We start from the raw sequence: 18,848 nt of genomic DNA, 5'->3' as shown, positions 1-18,848 counted from the left end.
CACTTCTCTAAGTCTTTCTGTATAAGGGTGTTTGCTAAATACTGTAAATATAATAAAATAAGCAATTTAAACTGAACAGACTACTCCATATATAATTTATATATGGAATATACTGTTGAGTTTAACTTGCTTACTTTATATAATATAAAGTGCAATAATCCATGCAAACTATATGATTTGAAGTTGATCAAGTCAGGGTTTCCATTATTTGTGTGTGTGTGTGTGTGTGTGTGTGTGTGTGCACTCAGGAGTATGAGTACAACAAATTTTTCTGAATACCAGATTTCTTGTGTGAATGCTCATATGCACTTTTTTATAAATCTGTTGTATCCATTTTAAATGTTATATTTAACTGTTCATTCACATCATCACATTACTCAGTAAAATGAATCACATAACAAGACGGATGTCCGCTCTTAACTTTTGTTCATTTGCAGAATGATGCACGCACGTATCAATCATAGTGTTAGGAACAAGGAAAGGCTCAATTTGTGTTCAAAACAGTTGCTGTGGTTTTGTGCTAAAAACGTCTCATGGACAACCATAATCTTATCCAAACCTTACACAAGTCGCACTCTGACCACCTGTCCCTCTGCTACATAGTCATTGCCAGGCAAAACTGATATCTAGGACCAAGTGCTACTGTTAACATTTAAAATAATGAGGCTGTGTGTTGAAGCTATGTCTGTTTCCTGATAATGACAAAAAGAGACTGCTTGGTGCTCAACCAGCCAGATAAGGAGGAACGCACACAGCAGTGCAGATGTCTTTGGAGAAGTCTGTGGCCATGAAATACCTCAGCATAACCATTCATACATAATCTGCCTACACACACACATGCATCCAGGGTAAAAGGTCTGGCCGTAAATACTCAGTGCCCTCTAGGGAGGGAACAGAAGTATCCTCTGTGGAAAAGATAAAGCAGTGGCATGCTGACTGATATCAACACATTTCTACAGTTGGACAAAGTTATCCACAAAAACATGTAATCTCTTGCTCATACAAACTACAGTTTGCAATTTTATTCTTAAATAGCATTAGCTTTCGTATGAGAATAGAATTTTATCTAGCTGTCCTCTCTTCACGTATCGGTTTCCAAAGAAGCAGTTCCCTTTTATTGAACATACACATCAAAATGCAGAGATGTCAGTGGCACCACAGTTCAATACATTCATTCATTTTCTACATCCTAGTGTGCTAGTTACCAATACTAATACCATCATAATAGTGCAGATTCCTGTGAGGGAAAGTATACACAAGAGTTTGACATGAGCGGTGATATATGAGCACCCTGATTTATGGGACTAAGGAATGTAAGCATAGATCAGTGTCTTAAAATGAGGTCTTCCTTCACCCCCTACATTTCTCACATGAAGAGCATGAGCTATCAGATCAGATCGTCTGCTCCCTCTGAAGGCCCCAGTCATTTGCAGGATCCTTGTGTGCCATGGTTGCTAAAGAAGGCAACTGGACTTGCTTGAAATTCTTGAAGACGTTTCACCTTTCATCCAAAAGGCTTCTTCAGTTCTGTTTGACTAGTGGAGAGTTCCAGGTATTTATCCTCTAGCAACCCTTAGGAGAGTTGTTGAGGTCACATGGGTCATTGAGTCATCCTGTAGGTGTAGGTCACTGGGGGCTGGGTGTGAATGGTGTTAGCAGCCTAGAGGGTCGTTAGGGTTATCTGTGGGTTGTTGGCTCTCTCTGCCATCATGTGAGTCATTGAAGTCAGCTGAGTTTTGGTGTGGATGTGTAGTCAGTTTTCTGGGAAGTGTGCCAAGGACTGCATTGTAGGTGACTGATATGTGGTGTCTCAGACCACCTCCTCTGTTCAGTGATGGTTGTTCCAGGTTGACCAAGATGGCTCCTTTTACTCCTCTTTCAAACCACCAGTCTTCTCTGGCTAGAATGCATACATTGCAGTCCTGAAATGAGCCTCCTTTGCTATTGAGATTAAGATAGACTGCAGAGTCCTGGCCTGAGGAACTGGCTCTCCTGTGTTGAGCCATGCGCCTGTGAAGCAGTTGTTTCTTTTCCCCAATGTACAGGTCTGTGCATTCCTCACTGCCTTGAATTGCATACACTAAGTTGTCCTGTAGGGCGGCACGGTGGTGTAGTGGTTAGCGCTGTTGCCTCACAGTAAGAAGGTTCTTGGTTCGAGCCCTGTGGCCAGCGAGGGCCTTTCTGTGCGGAGTTTGCATGTTGTCCGCGTGGGTTTCCTCCGGGTTCTGGTTTCCCCCACAGTCCAAAGACATGCAGGTTAGGTTAACTGGTGACTCTAAATTGACCGTAGGTGTGAATGGTTGTCTGTGTCTATTGGCCCTTTTCCACTACCCTTTTTCAGCTCACTTCAGCCCGACACGGCTCGCGTTTCGACTACCTCAGAGCAGCACGACTCAGCTCGCTTCAGCCCTGCTTAGCACCCAAAACTCGCACGGTTTTGGAGTGGGGCTGAAGTGAGCCAAACCGAGCCGAGTGGGGCTAGGGGCGTGAGGAGACACTCCCCTGTGCACCGATTGGTGAGGAGGAGTGTCCTCACATGCCCACACACACCCCGCAAGCACGCTGGGATCTGTAAACCCGGAAGAAGAAGAATTACGAATTACTAGAATTTCTGAAGCCTTATGCGCCTCGTCTCATCTGTACGCTCTGGCCAGTATCTGTTGCCGTTGTCGGTGACAACAAGCCACAGCACCAAGACCAGCAACACTAACGACTCCATGTCCTCCATGTTTATTGTTTACTATCCGGGTCATGAGACTACTGCTTAAAAGGCCACTGATGTCACTGTTTGCGCCGCCTAACGACATCACGTGACGTCCACCCACTTTCGCTAACTCCACCCAATGTATCCACCCACTTCCAGCCAGCACGGTTCAGCACGGTTGTAGTCGAAATGCAACTCCAACAGCCCCACTCAGCTCGACTCAGCCCGACTCAGCACGGCACGGCTCAGCCCAACTCAGCCGCATTGGTAGTGGAAAAGCGGCATATGTGTCAGCCCTGTGATCACCTGGCGACTTGTCCAGGGTGTACCCCACCTTTCGCCCGTAGTCAGCTGGGATAGGCTCCAGCTTGCCTGCGACCCTGTAGAACAGGATAAAGCGGCTAGAGATAATGAGATGAGATGAGAAGTTGTCCTGTTTGTGTCTGGGTATTCTGTCCTTAGGGTGGACCAATTTCTGCCTCAGAGTGTTACTGGGTCTGAAATGTACAGGAATGTTGTGTTTGTAGAAGATCCTCCTGAGCTTCTCAGATAGTCCAGAAATGTAAGTAATGGCAACATTCTTGTGTTTGTTGCTGTTTTCTTCCCTGTCCATTATGTTTCTTTTTCTGGTCTTGATGAAAGCCCCGTTGGGGTACCTGCATTTCTGAAGTGCTTCCTTGATGTGTTTTTGCTCCTTCTCTTTTCCCTCTACTGTTGTAGGAATGTTCTGAACCCTGTGATGTAAGGTCCTAATGACCCCCAATTTGTGTTGCAATGGGTGGTGAGAGACAAACCATAGGTACTGGTCTGTGTGTCTGGGTTTTGTGTGGGCACCTTTTGTGGATCCTTCTGTGGGCACATACATTTTTTGCTATTGCTCAGTCACAATAGTGGATGGATTTATCATGGACAATTGTGAGCCTAGTCCATAGTATACTTTTCACTTTTTAACCCATAACCACGTGCACAACAATAGAATTAGACTGCAGGGAACTTATAATGGCAGGAGCCAAATTTGTGCTTATTTGTATGTATGGGGAAATCCATTGAGTAATCAACTGTAAGTGAAAATGACTTTATAAGAAAAGGTCTGTATTTGGTTGAATATGTAATGAATGAGTTCACATTATATATTCAGACATTTTGTAAATGAATTGCGCTTTGCAATTCAATGTCTGTGAAAAAAATGTCTTCCTTGTTGTTCCTGCTCTACCTGAAATTAGATGAATATTGAGCAATAAGGTTGGAAATGACATTCTTTGGTCGGATACATTAGAGAACAGCACTACAGGCTACGATGTGGGTTTTATTTCCATTCTAATTTCTTCCTCAGGTTCAACCCTGGACACTTGAATGTGACCTATCAAATGTAGATATTCAAATAAAGAACCCCTGTTATATTTTCCACTCTTACTTTCTTATAGTCCACATAAAGGAAGCTGCATTCTTCACTTATCCTAACCTGATGCCCCAGTTTTGTTAACGTTGCTCTAATTAAAATCTGTATACTGAAATTATCTGTCAATACCCTTTTGTAGTTTGTAAGCTGCTTCTCTTTAAAATAGACATGAGGAGATTATTGTGCCCATATGGGCTGGCATTTACCTGTGCGCTCTCACACGGTGAGATTAAAGGTGACTCATGCACACGTGCAGTGCCATCATATGGCCGTTATACCGCCTTAAGACAAAGCGAAACTTGCAGCACAGGATATGTAAATGAACGAGATCTTTTTCTGTGCTGTTAGCGTCATTTGGCGTCACTCATTTTTAAGACTTGGGAGCTTTAATAGAGATTTGAACTTAGAATATGGGTAAGCTTCAAAGGAAAAGTAAAATACTACAAGTAGAAATGACAATTTTAGTCATGCCAGTCATTTTTCAGATTTTTTCAAATGAATTAGGCTACATCCTCAACACTCCTTATAAAAGGCGGTGATAAAAATGAAATTGTCAAAACTGAACTGAAATATGTCTATGTCATGTCTTTGGTCCGCCGCATTATGTGAAAGTTTGCCATTTCTAAGAATGCCATATATCTCTCATATAACTTGTTTCTTGATATGTACAGTGCTGTGCAAAAGTCTTAGGCAGCCTTTTTTGTGGTTCTTTTTTTTATAGATTTTTAAATTTTTTTTATTTCTACATTATCCAGTCAATACAAAAACATTTTAGATTTCCAAACATTAGTTTTCCAGCACAAAATTATTATTATTTTCTTTTTTTTTTTTGGTGTTATAATAATAATAATAATTAGTAGTAGGTGGCATGGTGGTGTAGTGGTTAGCACTGTTGCCTCACAGTAAGAAGGTCCTGGGTTCGAGCCCAGCGGCTGGTAAAGGCCTTTCTGTGTGGAATTTGCATGTTCTCCCCGTGTCCGCGTGGGTTTCCTCTGGGTGCTCTGGTTTCCCCCACAGTCCAAAGGCATGTAGGTTAGGCTAATTGGTGGCTCTAAATTGACCGTAGGTGTGAATGTGAGTATGAATGGTTGTCTGTGTCTATGTGACAGCCCTGCGATGACCTGGCAACTTGTCCAGTGTGTACCCCGCCTTTCGCCCGTAGTCAGCTGGGATAGGCTCCAGCTTGCCTGTGACCCTGTAGGACAGGATAAGCAGCTACAGATAATGGATGGATTATTATGTCTGGAAAGTTGTCTTTTACATTAATAGGCTGCTTTATTTACTGACATGCAAACATTTTTCTGTAATATTTAATTTTTTGCTGAAAAACTAATGTTTGGAAATCTAGACTATTTTGTATTGATTTGATAATGTGGAAATCATAAAATAAAAAATAAAAAAACCCTCTATGACAAAGTTTGTCCTAAAAAAAATAGAGCACCTCAGACTTTTGCACAATACTGTGTGTCAATGAACGTGTCATTATGATCCACAAGACTGAGACCACATTGAAAACATGTTTTGTTTTGTTCTGAAATAAAAAAAAAAGTTTTACATTTTTGAAATGTTTAAAACAAAGAAAGTAAATGCTTACTAAACTGAATATTTAATATTCAAGATTCTGCACTATTTCTAATACCCTATTTAAATACAAGCATATGTGTGATACTGACCATGTTTAATACTTTGTACAAAAGGTTAGATTTGCTCAGGAATACTCTCTGCTACTGAAGCATGTACTCAGATGATACTCTGGTGGATCTGATCTAAAATGGAGCAGAAGCTTTTGCACAAACTTGTGGAGTCCATGCTAGCTTGAGTGCACACTATTGTTAAAGCAAAGCGCGACATACCAAATACAGTACTCAGAAACTCTGAAATTCATGTAAATAATTCAAAAATTCTACTTTTCACTTAAGTTGTTGTAAATAATAGCCAACAACTATAGGTACAACTTGTGAAAAATTGTTGTACTAAATTAGAAATGAATGCAAAATAGAAAATTTCCACGAATGCTCTCAGACTTTTGGACCTCACTGTACATGTTCATTTCTTTTATAAATCTTGTAAACATACTGGATGGGAAAACACACAAAATCACATGTTTTAACACTCATTTTCCTCACAATCTTTTTTTTTTTTAAATATTCAGCAACAAAGTTTCCATTAAACTTCTAATATGAAGGGAATTAAAGAAAGATGTCTTAAAATGGGGTGGCACGGTGATGTAGTGGTTAGCTCTGTCGCCTCACAGCAAGAAGGTCCGGGTTCGAGCCCCGTGGCCGACGAGGGCCTTTCTGTGTGGAGTTTGCATGTTCTCCCCGTGTCCACATGGGTTTCCTCTGGGTGCGCCGGTTTCCCCCACAGTCCAAAGACATGCAGGTTAGGTTAACTGGTGACTCTAAATTGACCGCAGGTGTGAATGTGAGTGTGAATGGTTGTCTGTGTCTATGTGTCAGCCCTGTGATGACCTGGCGACTTGTCCAGGGTGTACCCCGCCTTTCGCCCGTAGTCAGCTGGGATAGGCTCCAGCTTGCCTGCGACCCTGTAGAACAGGATAAAGCGGCTACAGATAATGAGATGAGATGAGATGTCTTAAAATGTTAATCGTTGGATTTATGGTAGATTTTACTGGGGGGCAATTTAAAGCATACCGTAATTTCAAAAAATACACAGTGTTCAGTGAAATACACTCACCGGCCACTTTATTAAGTACACCCATACACCTGCTGTTTTATGCAGTTCTCTAATCAGCCAATCCCACATTGCATAAAATCATACAGATACAAATCAAGAGCTTCAGTTAATGTTCACTACAAACATCAGAATGGGAAAAATTGTGAACTCAAAGTGTGACTTTCACTGTGGCATGGGTGTTGGTTTGAGCCAGATGGACTGGTTTGAGTATTTCAGAAACTGCTGATCTCCTGGGGTTTTCCACACACAACAGTCTCTAGAGTTTACACAGAATGGTGCAAAAAAACAAAAAGCATTGAGTGAGCGACAGTTCTGTGGGTGGAAATGTCTTGTTGATAAGACAGGTCAGAGGAAAATGGCCAGATTGGTTTGAGCTGCCAGGAAGGCTATAACAACTTATAGTAACCGTGTTGAGCAGAAAAGCATCTCAGCATGCAACAGCAGAACACCACTTTGGGTTCCACTCCTGCCAGCCAAGAACAGGAATCTTAGAATCAAGAACAAGTTCCTATAAAGTGGCTGATGAGTGTAAACAGTTTAATTCTAGCATCTGTTTCAATTTTAACAGAAGCCTACACTTTATTTCCACTTTGGAATCATTAGCTACATTAATATGTTTTGATTAACTCTGTATTGTTTTCATTTTGCTTGGTACACAAATATTGTGTGTGTGTGTGTGTGTGTGTGTGTGTGTGTGTTGTCTAGTTTGATTAATGTTGTTCTGTCACTGAGAGGAAGTTTTAATATTGACCTGACAGAGGACTGTAGATGAAAATTAGCCTTAGGCTAACACTGGTACACTGCATCAAACGGTAGCATTTATATATTGTACATGATCCTTTACAAATTAAACAGACAGACAGACAGACAGACAGATAGATAGATAGATAGATAGATAGATAGATAGATAGATAGATAGATAGATAGATAGATAGATGAGTTTAATTTCTTGAAATGGCTTCTTTTTCTGGCGGCACGGTGGTGTAGTGGTTACCACTGTCGCCTCGCAGCAAGAAGGTCCTGGGTTTGCGGCCAGCAAGGGCCTTTCTATGTGGAGTCTGCGCAGACTTCCTCCAGGTGCCCCGGTTTCCCCCGGAGTCCAAAGACACGCAGGTTAGGTTAAAGTGCATATCCTGGACCAATTTTGGGTTTTTTTATATGAAAGTATGTCCCTTTACACACTCATCCAGAAGGGTAATTTTGCACAAGGCCATCTGTCTGCAGCAAAAAAAATAAATAACAAAACGCATCTGGAAAAATCCCAAAGGAGTCTGGAGCCAGATTTGTGACATCACCTGCGGAAGCGCCAGCAGGCTGCAAGAGCTTGCACGGTTTCAGTGCACAGCCTGTGTAGACCAAGTTTAGCAGCTAGCGATTTTGCATTGAAATATGGAATTGTCACCTGAGCGCAATGTTACTTCACCTTTGGATGAAGAATATAATGAGATGTCAGAATTGGGGCTTCATCTGTTTGGATTTGATGACGATTCAAGTAGTGAAAACGACAGAGACAACACCGGGGATGTAAATAATACGGTCGTTTTCTCAAACAAACCAGCGCTGACGTAGGATTCAGAAGGAGGTGTCCCGCACGTGACGTCACGAAAATCAATGTTTGCCGGTAAATCCAAATGCCAAGTTTTTTCAGAGGCGGACGAATTTGCCTCAAATAGCTTGATTTCAACTGAATTTTTCTGGTATTGCGCAAGGTAAAAAAAATTGCGCAAAATGTGACAGCTATTTCACCAATATAAAGCAGGAGAATTACATTGATCTTGCTCCTGAATTTACCCGTGATATGCACTTTAATTGGTGGCTCTAAATTGACCGTGAGTGTGAATGGTTGTTTGTCTATGTGTCAGCCCTGCGATAACCTGGCGACTTGTCCAGGGTGTACCCCGCCTTTTGCCCATAGTCAGCTGGGATAGGCTCCAGCTCACCTGTGACCCTGTAGAACAGGATAAGTGGGCTACAGATAATGGATGGATGGATGGATGGCTTCTTTTTCCACATGGAGTGAAGAAAGCTAGTGTCAGTGCAACGCTGCCATCTTGTGGCGAAGCAGGGTAAACGCAACGGTTCACTTCAGCTATGTTGATTTGTGTGCTGTACAGCAATGGAATTTGTTGAGGTTTCCACCAGCCTACAGAGGGCTCTGCATTACACCAGACAGTATAATGCGGAAGAAGCTAAAGAAGGCTAACTGAGGGAGATATTTAGGCACTGTAGGATTTCCCTCAGTGTGAGTGCAGTGTGCTGGGTGTGGAGGAAGCGTGCAGCTGTGTTTCTAACTCCACCTTAGTGTTTTGCATGAGCGTTTAAACATTAAATAGGTGCAGACTACGTTCTAAGCTGTAAAACAATGATCTCGGTTTCTCTGTGTATTGCTTTATGGATGGCTGGTGGGTTTTTTAAGCAAGGAACAAGTGCTGTGCAGATCAGTAGACCGCTGAGGTTAGCCAAGGTGAGACTCGAGCACTGGTGTTAGTTGTAAACATGGATTTTGGAAGTATGACTGTAACATGTTGTCATGCCTGTCACCCAGATTGTAGGCTTCTCCTGGGAGAACTGCGGACAGTCTGATGATCCAGCTGTTATGAAGAATCTCGATTTGTCTCCAGATCCCATTAACATTCCAGGAGATTTGACAGCAAGTGCATCTGGGACCACCTCAGTGGCTCTGGTGGCCCCTCTCTCTGTAAGCAACATCTCATCTCATCTCTCTCATTATCTCTAGCCGCTTTATCCTGTTCTACAGGGTCGCAGGCAAGCTGGAGCCTATCCCAGCTGACTACGGGCGAAAGGCGGGGTACACCCCGGACAAGTCGCCAGGTCATCACAGGGCTGACACATAGACACAGACAACCATTCACACTCACATTCACACCTACGGTCAATTTAGAGTCACCAGTTAACCTAACCTGCATGTCTTTGGGCTGTGGGGGAAACCGGAGCACCCGGAGGAAACCCACACGGACACGGGGAGAACATGCAAACTTCACACAGAAAGGCCCTCGCCGGCCACGGGGCTCGAACCCGGACCTTCTTGCTGTGAGGCGACAGCGCTAACTACTACACCACCGTGCTGCCCTCTGTAAGGAATATGTTACATTCATATACACACACTATTTAAGCTGAAGTGTTTCTGCAGGGTGTGATCTAATTAGTCTTCACAGTGATAGTTTTTATTTGTTAGAGCTGCGTAGAGCCTACAATGGCATATTAGAGCCACTGGGTTTAAAAAATAAATAAATAAATTTTGGGTAATATTCCAAGAAAAGAGCTCAAAATTTCTGAGATTAAACATGTAAATTTATGAAGAAGAAGAAGAAAAAAACTCCGATATTCTCTGAGACAATAAAGTTATAAAATTGTGAGGGAAAAAAAATTACGATTTTAATCTCGGAAACTCTTGAGTTATGTTTCTTGGAATATGGACCCCTTCTGCAGCTCTGTAATTTTAAAAACACTATTTGTTTTTCCAAGTTCTTTCTCTTAAATTTACAACTTTTAATCTTGAGTAATTTTTCAGATTTTTCTCTCACATTTACGAGTTTATAATCTCAGAGAATATCTGAGGGTTGTTTTCCTTATGCGTTTATAACGTCTATTCTTGGAAATTCAGAGTTTTTCTTTTCTTGAAATATTACCCTCCTCCTCCAGCTGCGTTATTTTATTTTATTTTTTGGCCTATAATGGTCCTAATACACTCTCATAAGATCCAGTGCAAAATGTAGGCAAAATTTAGGCACAGATTAAAAAAGTGCAAATTTGCTTTACCATTCCTTTAATATCATTGAAATAAGTGGAGTTGTTTACTTCATATCTGCGTTGCATTACAGTACATGTTGTTGCAGCACCATCAGAGTCATGTGGGTTTCAAATCACAATTTATACAGGAAATAGGAAGAAAATAGAATGCGCATTTCTGCTTTTTGAGTCGTGACCCATACGACTGTTAGTGTAAATCTGAATTAGAATTTAGTTTAATGTTTTTGCTACAAGTCCTAACTCTGATGATATAGCCTTGGATCTATTTTACAGTAAATAGAAATGCCTGCATTTCAAATTGATATGTGATGTATTATATTTTTTTTAACCCCCCAGAACATATCAGTTGATAACACACTCAAGCTGGTGATGCACAACTTATTACTGTAGGGACTGAATAAAAAAATGTATGATTAGTCAAGGACTGATGTTTATAGTGCAACTAATTTCTGCCTTGAAAAGTCAGTGAACAAATAAAATTACAAAACTGGTTTATAATGTGGATTGCTAACCCTAACCCAGACACCCCCACCCCCTACCCTAATAAGCCAGAGAACAGAGAAAACAGTAAATCTAAATTATGAAGCAATGTGTTATTAAGCAAAATGATCTATCGTGACTCAAGCACCATTACAGAGGGGGTGTTTTTTTTTTTACTGACTGTGTTGTAAAATGATGTGTGACCTTATTTAACCCAAAGCCAATATGAGACAAGATTGTCCGTTCTTTCTTGTGCTTATTGCCCTGTGTTTACTTTTCTCACTTGTGACTATCACATGGGTTGGTGGAACTGATAGAACAGGCAGATTTTATGTCAATACTAGATATAAGGCTTTGTGAGGCCAAACTGCAGTTTCATCTGACTAAGTCCTGAGTGAGACTGTGTGATTTTTTTTTTTTCCTAACACATGATATGTCTGTGACCTCAGCTAAATGTTACTCTGGAGAAAGAGGTGGCTGGTTTCTGGGTCAAGATCCCATGTTTGGATGAGCTCGGGAGCTGCCACTATGAGGATATCTGTGATATACTGGACCAACTCATTCCTCCAGGTCAGGACTGTCCTGAGCCTCTGCGCACATACGGCCTTCCCTGTCACTGCCCCTTCAAAGCAGTAAGTGTCAACACACACTGTCCACACACTTTCAGTTCACTTTGAGGCAAGTGAAGGGGAATTTCACATGTCCGTCATCGGTTTAGAATGAAACCTATTACCGGATGGGGTAGTTTTCACATCGTCAGATTTTCTACTGTATATACAGTGGGGCAAAAAAGTATTTAGTCAGCCACCAATTGTGCAAGTTCTCCCACTTAAAAAGATGAGAGAGGCCTGTAATTTTCATCATAGGTACACTTCAACTATGAGAGACAGAATGGGGGGAAAGAATCCAGGAAATCACATTGTAGGATTTTTAATGAGTTAATTGGTAAATTCCTCGGTAAAATAAGTATTTGGTCACCTACAAACAAGCAAGATTTCTGGCTCTCACAGACCTGTAACTTCTTCTTTAAGAGGCTCCTCTGTCCTCCACTTGTTACCTGTATTAATGGCACCTGTTTGAACTCGTTATCAGTATAAAAGACACCTGTCCACAACCTCAAACAGTCACACTCCAAACTCCACTATGGCCAAGACCAAAGAGCTGTCAAAGGACACCAGAAACAAAATTGTAGACCTGCACCAGGCTGGGAAGACTGAATCTGCAATAGGTAAGCAGCTTGGTGTGAAGAAATCAACTGTGGGAGTAATTATTAGAAAATTAAAGACATACAAGGCCACTGATAATCTCCCTCGATCTGGGGCTTCACGCAAGATCTCACCCCGTGGGGTCAAAATGATCACAAGAACGGTGAGCAAAAATCCCAGAACCACATGGGGGGACCTAGTGAATGACCTGCAGAGAGCTGGGACCAAAGTAACAAAGGCTACCATCAGTAACACACTACACCGTCAGGGACTCAAATCCTGCAGTGCCAGACGTGTCCCCCTGCTTAAGCCAGTACATGTCCAGGCCCGTCTGAAGTTTGCTAGAGAGCATTTGGATGATCCAGAAGAGGATTGGGAGAATGTCATATGGTCAGATGAAACCAAAATAGAACTTTTTGGTAAAAACTCAACTTGTCGTGTTTGGAGGAGAAAGAATGCTGAGTTGCATCCAAAGAACACCATACCTACTGTGAAGCATGGGGGTGGAAACATCATGCTTTGGGGCTGCTTTTCTGCAAAGGGACCAGGACGACTGATCCGTGTAAAGGAAAGAATGAATGGGGCCATGTATCGTGAGATTTTGAGTGAAAACCTCCTTCCATCAGCAAGGACATTGAAGATGAAATGTGGCTGGGTCTTTCAGCATGACAATGATCCCAAACACACCACCCGGGCAACAAAGGAGTGGCTTCGTAAGAAGCATTTCAAGGTCCTGGAGTGGCCTAGCCAGTCTCCAGATCTCAACCCCATAGAAAATCTTTGGAGGGAGTTGAAAGTCCGTGTTGCCCAGCGACAGCCCCAAAACATCACTGCTCTAGAGGAGATCTGCATGGAGGAATGGGCCAAAATACCAGCAACAGTGTGTGAAAACCTTGTGAAGACTTACAGAAAACGTTTGACCTCTGTCATTGCCAACAAAGGGTATATAACAAAGTATTGAGATGAACTTTTGTTATTGACAAAATACTTATTTTCCACCATAATTTGCAAATAAATTCTTTAAAAATCAGACAATGTGATTTTCTGGATTTTTTTTCTCATTTTGTCTCTCATAGTTGAGGTATACCTATGATGAAAATTACAGGCCTCTCTCATCTTTTTAAGTGGGAGAACTTGCACAATTGGTGACTGACAATACTTTTTTGCCCCACTGTAGGTCTATAGGCTTTTCTCAACTGAATTATGTTCCTCTTTTCCATATAAAGTAGTGTGTGTGTGTGTGTGTGTGTGTGTGTGTGTGTGTAAATAAGTTAGTACTCTGCAAAAGTCTTAGGCCCATGTAAAGAAATGCTGTAGACAAAAATGTCTTAAAAATAATGAAATTAAAATTTTCAACGTTAAAAAAAAAAACTACTATAAACAGCAGTAAGCCATAATAAAGGAAACAAAGTCAATATTTGGTGTGAGATGACCCTTTGCTTAAAAAAAAATAGTAGTCTCAGATACGAGTGCAGTTTGATAAGGAAATGAGCTGTAGGTTTTACTGAGCACCTTACAGAACCAGCCACAGTTCTTCTGGACAGTTTGTCACACTTGCTTCTTAATTTTGCACCAAAACCAAGTAGCCTTCATTATGTTTTCTTTTTTTTAATCTGAAAAGTGGTCTCTTATATAAAAGCTGCAATCAGGTTTTAGGAAAAAGCACAGTACTGTCACTGCTGCCACAAAAGTGATTAATGACATATTTGTTGCCCTTGATAAAAAAAAACAAACAGTACTGTGCTGCGCTTTTCATCGACCTGTCAAAGGCGTTCGACACTGTGGACCACACAGTTTTAAAGAAAAGGCTCTCCAGTTTTGGTCTTTCAGATCATGTAGTTTCCTGGTTCACAAATTATTTAAGTGATAGGACCCAATGTATCAAATATGATGACTTGTGTTCAGAATTTGTGAGTGTCCACAAGGGGGTGCCACAGGGTTCTATATTAGGTCCCCTCCTATTCATTATGTATATAAATGACGTGGGTCAAAATGTGTCTGATGCAAATATGCATTTCTATGCTGAGGACACAACCATTTACTGCTGTGGGTCATCCCCTACTAATGCTGTTGAATTCCTGCAGAAGGCCTTTGATGTGATCCAGCACGCATTTCTGCAGCTAAAATTAGTACTTAACGCGGACAAGACTAAACAAATGTTGTTTTCAAAGCCAAGGAAAGGACTCTTAAACATCCCCACAGTATTCACTCTTGAGGGAAATGAAATAGAGGTGGTCCACTCGTATAAATATCTTGGTATCCTGCTTGATGACACCCTGACATTCAAAGCCCACATTGAAAATCTTAAGAAACTTAAACTGAAGCTGGGTTTTTTATTTAGAAATAAATTTTGTTTTTCTTTTGATGTTAAGAAGCTCCTTGTCGCTGCAACCTGTTTATCTATTTTAGACTATAGAGACTTGTTGTACATGAACGCTTCAGCTCAATGCCTGAGTAAGATTGACTCTGTGTATCATGCTGCCCTGAGGTTCATCACTAATCGTAGGGCCTTAACCAATCAATATTCCCAAGTCGGATGGCCATCACTGTCTACCAGGAGGCTGACTCACTGGTATACCTTTCATATACAAGGCAATACTTGGACTACTGCCACCCTACATCAGTAACCTAATCACACTGAGGAACCTTGACTCTTATGGCCTGCGCTCCAATGATCATTTGCTGCTCTCTGTCCCATCCGTCCTCACAGAGCAGGGAAAAAGAGCTTTTGTTTTCTCTGCCCCCACCACCTGGAACAAGCTGCAAAAGGACCTAAAAATAAAATAACTTATTTCATTGAGCGATTTTAACTCTAGACTGAGAGCACTTGAGACGGCGTCCCTGATTTGTAACACTTTTAAATGACTTTTTTTTCTTTTAATCAGACTCTTGTAAATCTCATCTCATCTCATTATCTCTAGCCGCTTTATCCTTCTACAGGGTCGCAGGCAAGCTGGAGCCTATCCCAGCTGACTACGGGCGAAAGGCGGGGTACACCCTGGACAAGTCGCCAGGTCATCACAGGGCTGACACATAGACACAGACAACCATTCACATTCACACCTACGGTCAATTTAGAGTCACCAGTTAACCTAACCTGCATGTCTTTGGACTGTGGGGGAAACCGGAGCACCCGGAGGAAACCCACGCGGACACGGGGAGAACATGCAAACTCCACACAGAAAAGCCCTCGCCGGCCCCGGGGCTCGAACCCAGGACCTTCTTGCTGTGAGGCGACAGTGCTAACCACTACACCACCGTGCCGCCCCACTCTTGTAAATTGTAATTTTAATTTTGTAACCTGTGCTGCCTCTTGGCCAGGACGCCCTTGTAAAAGAGATTATTAATCTCAATGGGTCTTCTCTCCTGGTAAAATAAAGGTTAAAAAAAAATATGCTGTTCAGATACAAACATTGTTTTTCCTGTGACATTTAATTTTGTTCTGAAAAACGAATGTTTGGGACTCTAAAATGTTTTTGTATTGACTCGATAATGTAGAAGTCATAAAATAGAAATCTATAACAAAGTTTAATTTAAAAAATATATAGGTGGCCTAAGACTTTTGCACAGTATTTTGTATGTGTGTGTGATTTTTATATATTGTGTGTGTGCTTATCTGCCAAAAGGTGAAAAGACAGAAAATTGCACAAGATTTCACTTTAACCGTGACGCAGGAACATTGCAGACATTTTGTCAGCCAGTATCTGAATACAAACTCAGTTGATTAGGCTTATGTCAATTTTTCGACAGCACGTAACTATCTGACAACTTTGATAAAGTGTGATATTCACTGTGTGTGGAAATCACAACTCGCTAGCAAGGTTGGACTGTTTTACCCCCAACATCTTTACAGGAAGGAAGATAGTCTAGAGCCGTTTTTACACAGATATTCTGTAATATGGGTGTAAAGAAGGCATGTCAGTATTCCAGCTTTAGCGATTTATACTAAACTAAATAAAGCCGACATGAAGCCATGCCAGTGTGTGGTTTTACATTGCGAGCCGGCGTTCCGCAACCAGAGGTGTGACGTGTCACATTGGAGCGTCAGCGTCTATAGTGACGTATCTACGCATCGGAAATATGAATACCCCGAGCATACCGACATTGCTTTAAAATGAATGGCCGGTGAACTGAGTGTTGATGTGCACATTTACACAATCTTCAAACACAAGCAAAGTTACTGAGCATCATATGCGAAATGTAATCACGTCTGTTAAATAATTCACATTTAAGGGAAGTAATAGCCTCAATATATAGGCTATAACATGTTTGTGTCCTTTAACCGAGTCGGCTTCTCAGGGGGAAGAAGTCTGTCACAGGAAATTGCACTCGCAAATGCACAGAGAGGGAGAGAGGGGTAGAGAGAGAAGGAGGGAGGACTGGAGAGACTCGTGAAAGCCACATGTTTGTCTCATCTCATCTCATTATCTCTAGCCGCTTTATCCTTCTACAGGGTCGCAGGCAAGCTGGAGCCTATCCCAACTGACTACGGGTGAAAGGCGGGGTACACCCTGGACAAGTCACCAGGTCATCACAGGGCTGACACATAGACACAGACAACCATTCACACTCACATTCACACCTACGGTCAATTTAGAGTCACCAGTTAACCTAACCTGCATGTCTTTGGACTGTGGGGGAAACCGGAGCACCCGGAGGAAACCCACGCGGACACGGGGAGAACATGCAAACTCCACACAGAAAGGCCCTCGCCGGCCCCGGGGCTCGAACCCAGGACCTTCTTGCTGTGAGGCGACAGCGCTAACCACTACACCACCGTGCCGCCCCCACATGTTTGTGTGATCAGAAATATGTTGAGGAGAAAGTGAAGAGAAGTAGAAAGTGATTTGAGGCAGAAAGACACACGGACCTTAATAGACGCCCTAGACAGAGATGTTTGAATTCGTGCTGGTCTCAGAAAGTAGAATGTCCGAGGTAAAAAACATCATACCCCTGTCCTGCTATGCTGGCTGTCCCTTTTACACAGACATCGGTTCCGGCTCTGTTACCACCAATCATTCTGGCTCAGAGGTGGAACAACACAACACAGACACACACACAGACACACACACACACACACACCCCCCCCCCGTTCAGCATTCGGAGATTTTATACAGAACGTGAGGTAGAATAAAGGCGTAAGATTCCTGCCTTGAACATGCTGTGGAAGAAGAAGAAGAAACCTTTATTTGTCACATGCACACTTCAAGCACAGTGAGATTCATCCTCTGCATTTAACCCATCTGAAGCAGTGAACGCACGCACACACCCAGAGCAGTGGGCAGCCACACTATAGCGCCTGGGGAGCAGTCAGGGGTTAGGTACCATAACAGGGGCTTAGAAAAGGTTCAATAGTAAAGAAATACATTTTCACATCTTTTTGAAATTCAGTTATGGTCGCTTAAAGTTGATGGTAGTAATTGAGGTTAGTAGTATAATTTATCCATTTTTATCATCCTTTTTCTCCACTGTTGATTTATATTTTAAATATTTTAACCATGTTTATAACTCCAAACATGGCTGTTTTGTTTGTTTGTTTGTTTGTTTGTTTGTTTGTTTGTTTGTTTGTTTGTTTGTTTGTTTCAAGGGTGACTACTCTCTACCTCAGACTGTTTTCTCCCTGCCAAAAGTGGACCTTCCTGTCTGGCTGACGAATGGTCAGTACCGTGTCCAGGGGGTGCTAGGAAACTCGGGCAAAGAGCTTGGATGCCTTAAAGTTGCCCTCACTCTCCACGCAGACTAGCTAGCAGAACACAGACGTGGTGTGGTTCCCTTTATCACACAATGCATTCATTCTGTTCATCAGCGGTGCAATTTAGAAACCTACTGAATGGGGAATTTGCTGATAGGAATATCCTGTTTTTCCTTTGAATTGTGATCAGTAGAAATATCAAATTTAACTTAGTTTTATCAATTCTGAGCCTCTTTTTGATCTAAAATGATTTTGTATTTATGACTTACTGGATAAATAATGGACCAGTGAAAAGGTACTGCATTCTAAATACTGTTTAGGAGTTAACGTGATTTTAAGATTGAATTTTAATGGAATCAAAGAAACAATCATTTTTATTATTTGTTAATGTCATTCAGTCATCTTGTATGTTTTTAAATTGATTTATTATTAATAATACTTGGTTATATTTAATATATTTACTGTTTAGTGTAATCATGGAGGGACCAAAAATGGTTGCCAGAAGGTTTCTACTTGCATGATGTCAGTCTTGTGATGAGGAACATTTTGATGCTATCGGAGTTGTTCAACTCTGGGCTTTTGCCAAAAATGCTTTGGATAAATCAACTTTTAAATGAAATGTTTTATCAGTGAAAAATTGTCAGGGATTTGTCACAGTGCTTCATTAAAATTGTTTAATGTAACATTTAAGTGTTTTCTGCTTTCCTTCCTTTAGGCCGGGGCCTTTCGAATATTTTGCATCCTGTAACCCCTTTTACTGTAAAAAGAATTCCACAGACCAAAGATTTATTTTATGAACATAATCCAGTTGTTTAGATATTGAGCACATTATTTAAACACGTTTAATAATATTTACACTCACTAGCCACTTTAATAGGAACTTGTTCTTAAGTCTAAGAT

General features: G+C 41.5%; 1 protein-coding gene across 1 annotated transcript; it reads left to right on the top strand.

Moving 5' to 3' along the window:
• Nucleotides 1-8,980: 8,980 nt before the first annotated feature.
• Nucleotides 8,981-18,633, top strand: gm2a (ganglioside GM2 activator). The gene is made up of 4 exons (XM_060928018.1): nucleotides 8,981-9,264; nucleotides 9,346-9,498; nucleotides 11,501-11,683; nucleotides 17,844-18,633. The coding sequence occupies exons 1-4, from the start codon at nucleotides 9,163-9,165 to the stop codon at nucleotides 17,997-17,999; spliced, it is 594 nt and encodes a 197-aa protein (XP_060784001.1). The 5' UTR covers nucleotides 8,981-9,162; the 3' UTR covers nucleotides 18,000-18,633.
• Nucleotides 18,634-18,848: the final 215 nt, after the last annotated feature.

Source organism: Neoarius graeffei, chromosome 8, assembly GCF_027579695.1.
Source record: "Neoarius graeffei isolate fNeoGra1 chromosome 8, fNeoGra1.pri, whole genome shotgun sequence".
NCBI lineage: Eukaryota > Metazoa > Chordata > Actinopteri > Siluriformes > Ariidae > Neoarius > Neoarius graeffei.
This window is presented reverse-complemented; position numbering and strand designations above follow the sequence as displayed.

Coding starts and splice junctions, on each gene's coding strand:
- gm2a (XM_060928018.1), top strand. CDS start 9,163: ATGATCTCGGTTTCTCTGTGTATTGCTTTATGGATGGCTGGTGGGTTT. Junction 9,265..9,345: donor GACCGCTGAGGTTAGCCAAG/GTGAGACTCGAG, acceptor CCTGTCACCCAG/ATTGTAGGCTTCTCCTGGGA. Junction 9,499..11,500: donor CTCTGGTGGCCCCTCTCTCT/GTAAGCAACATC, acceptor CTGTGACCTCAG/CTAAATGTTACTCTGGAGAA.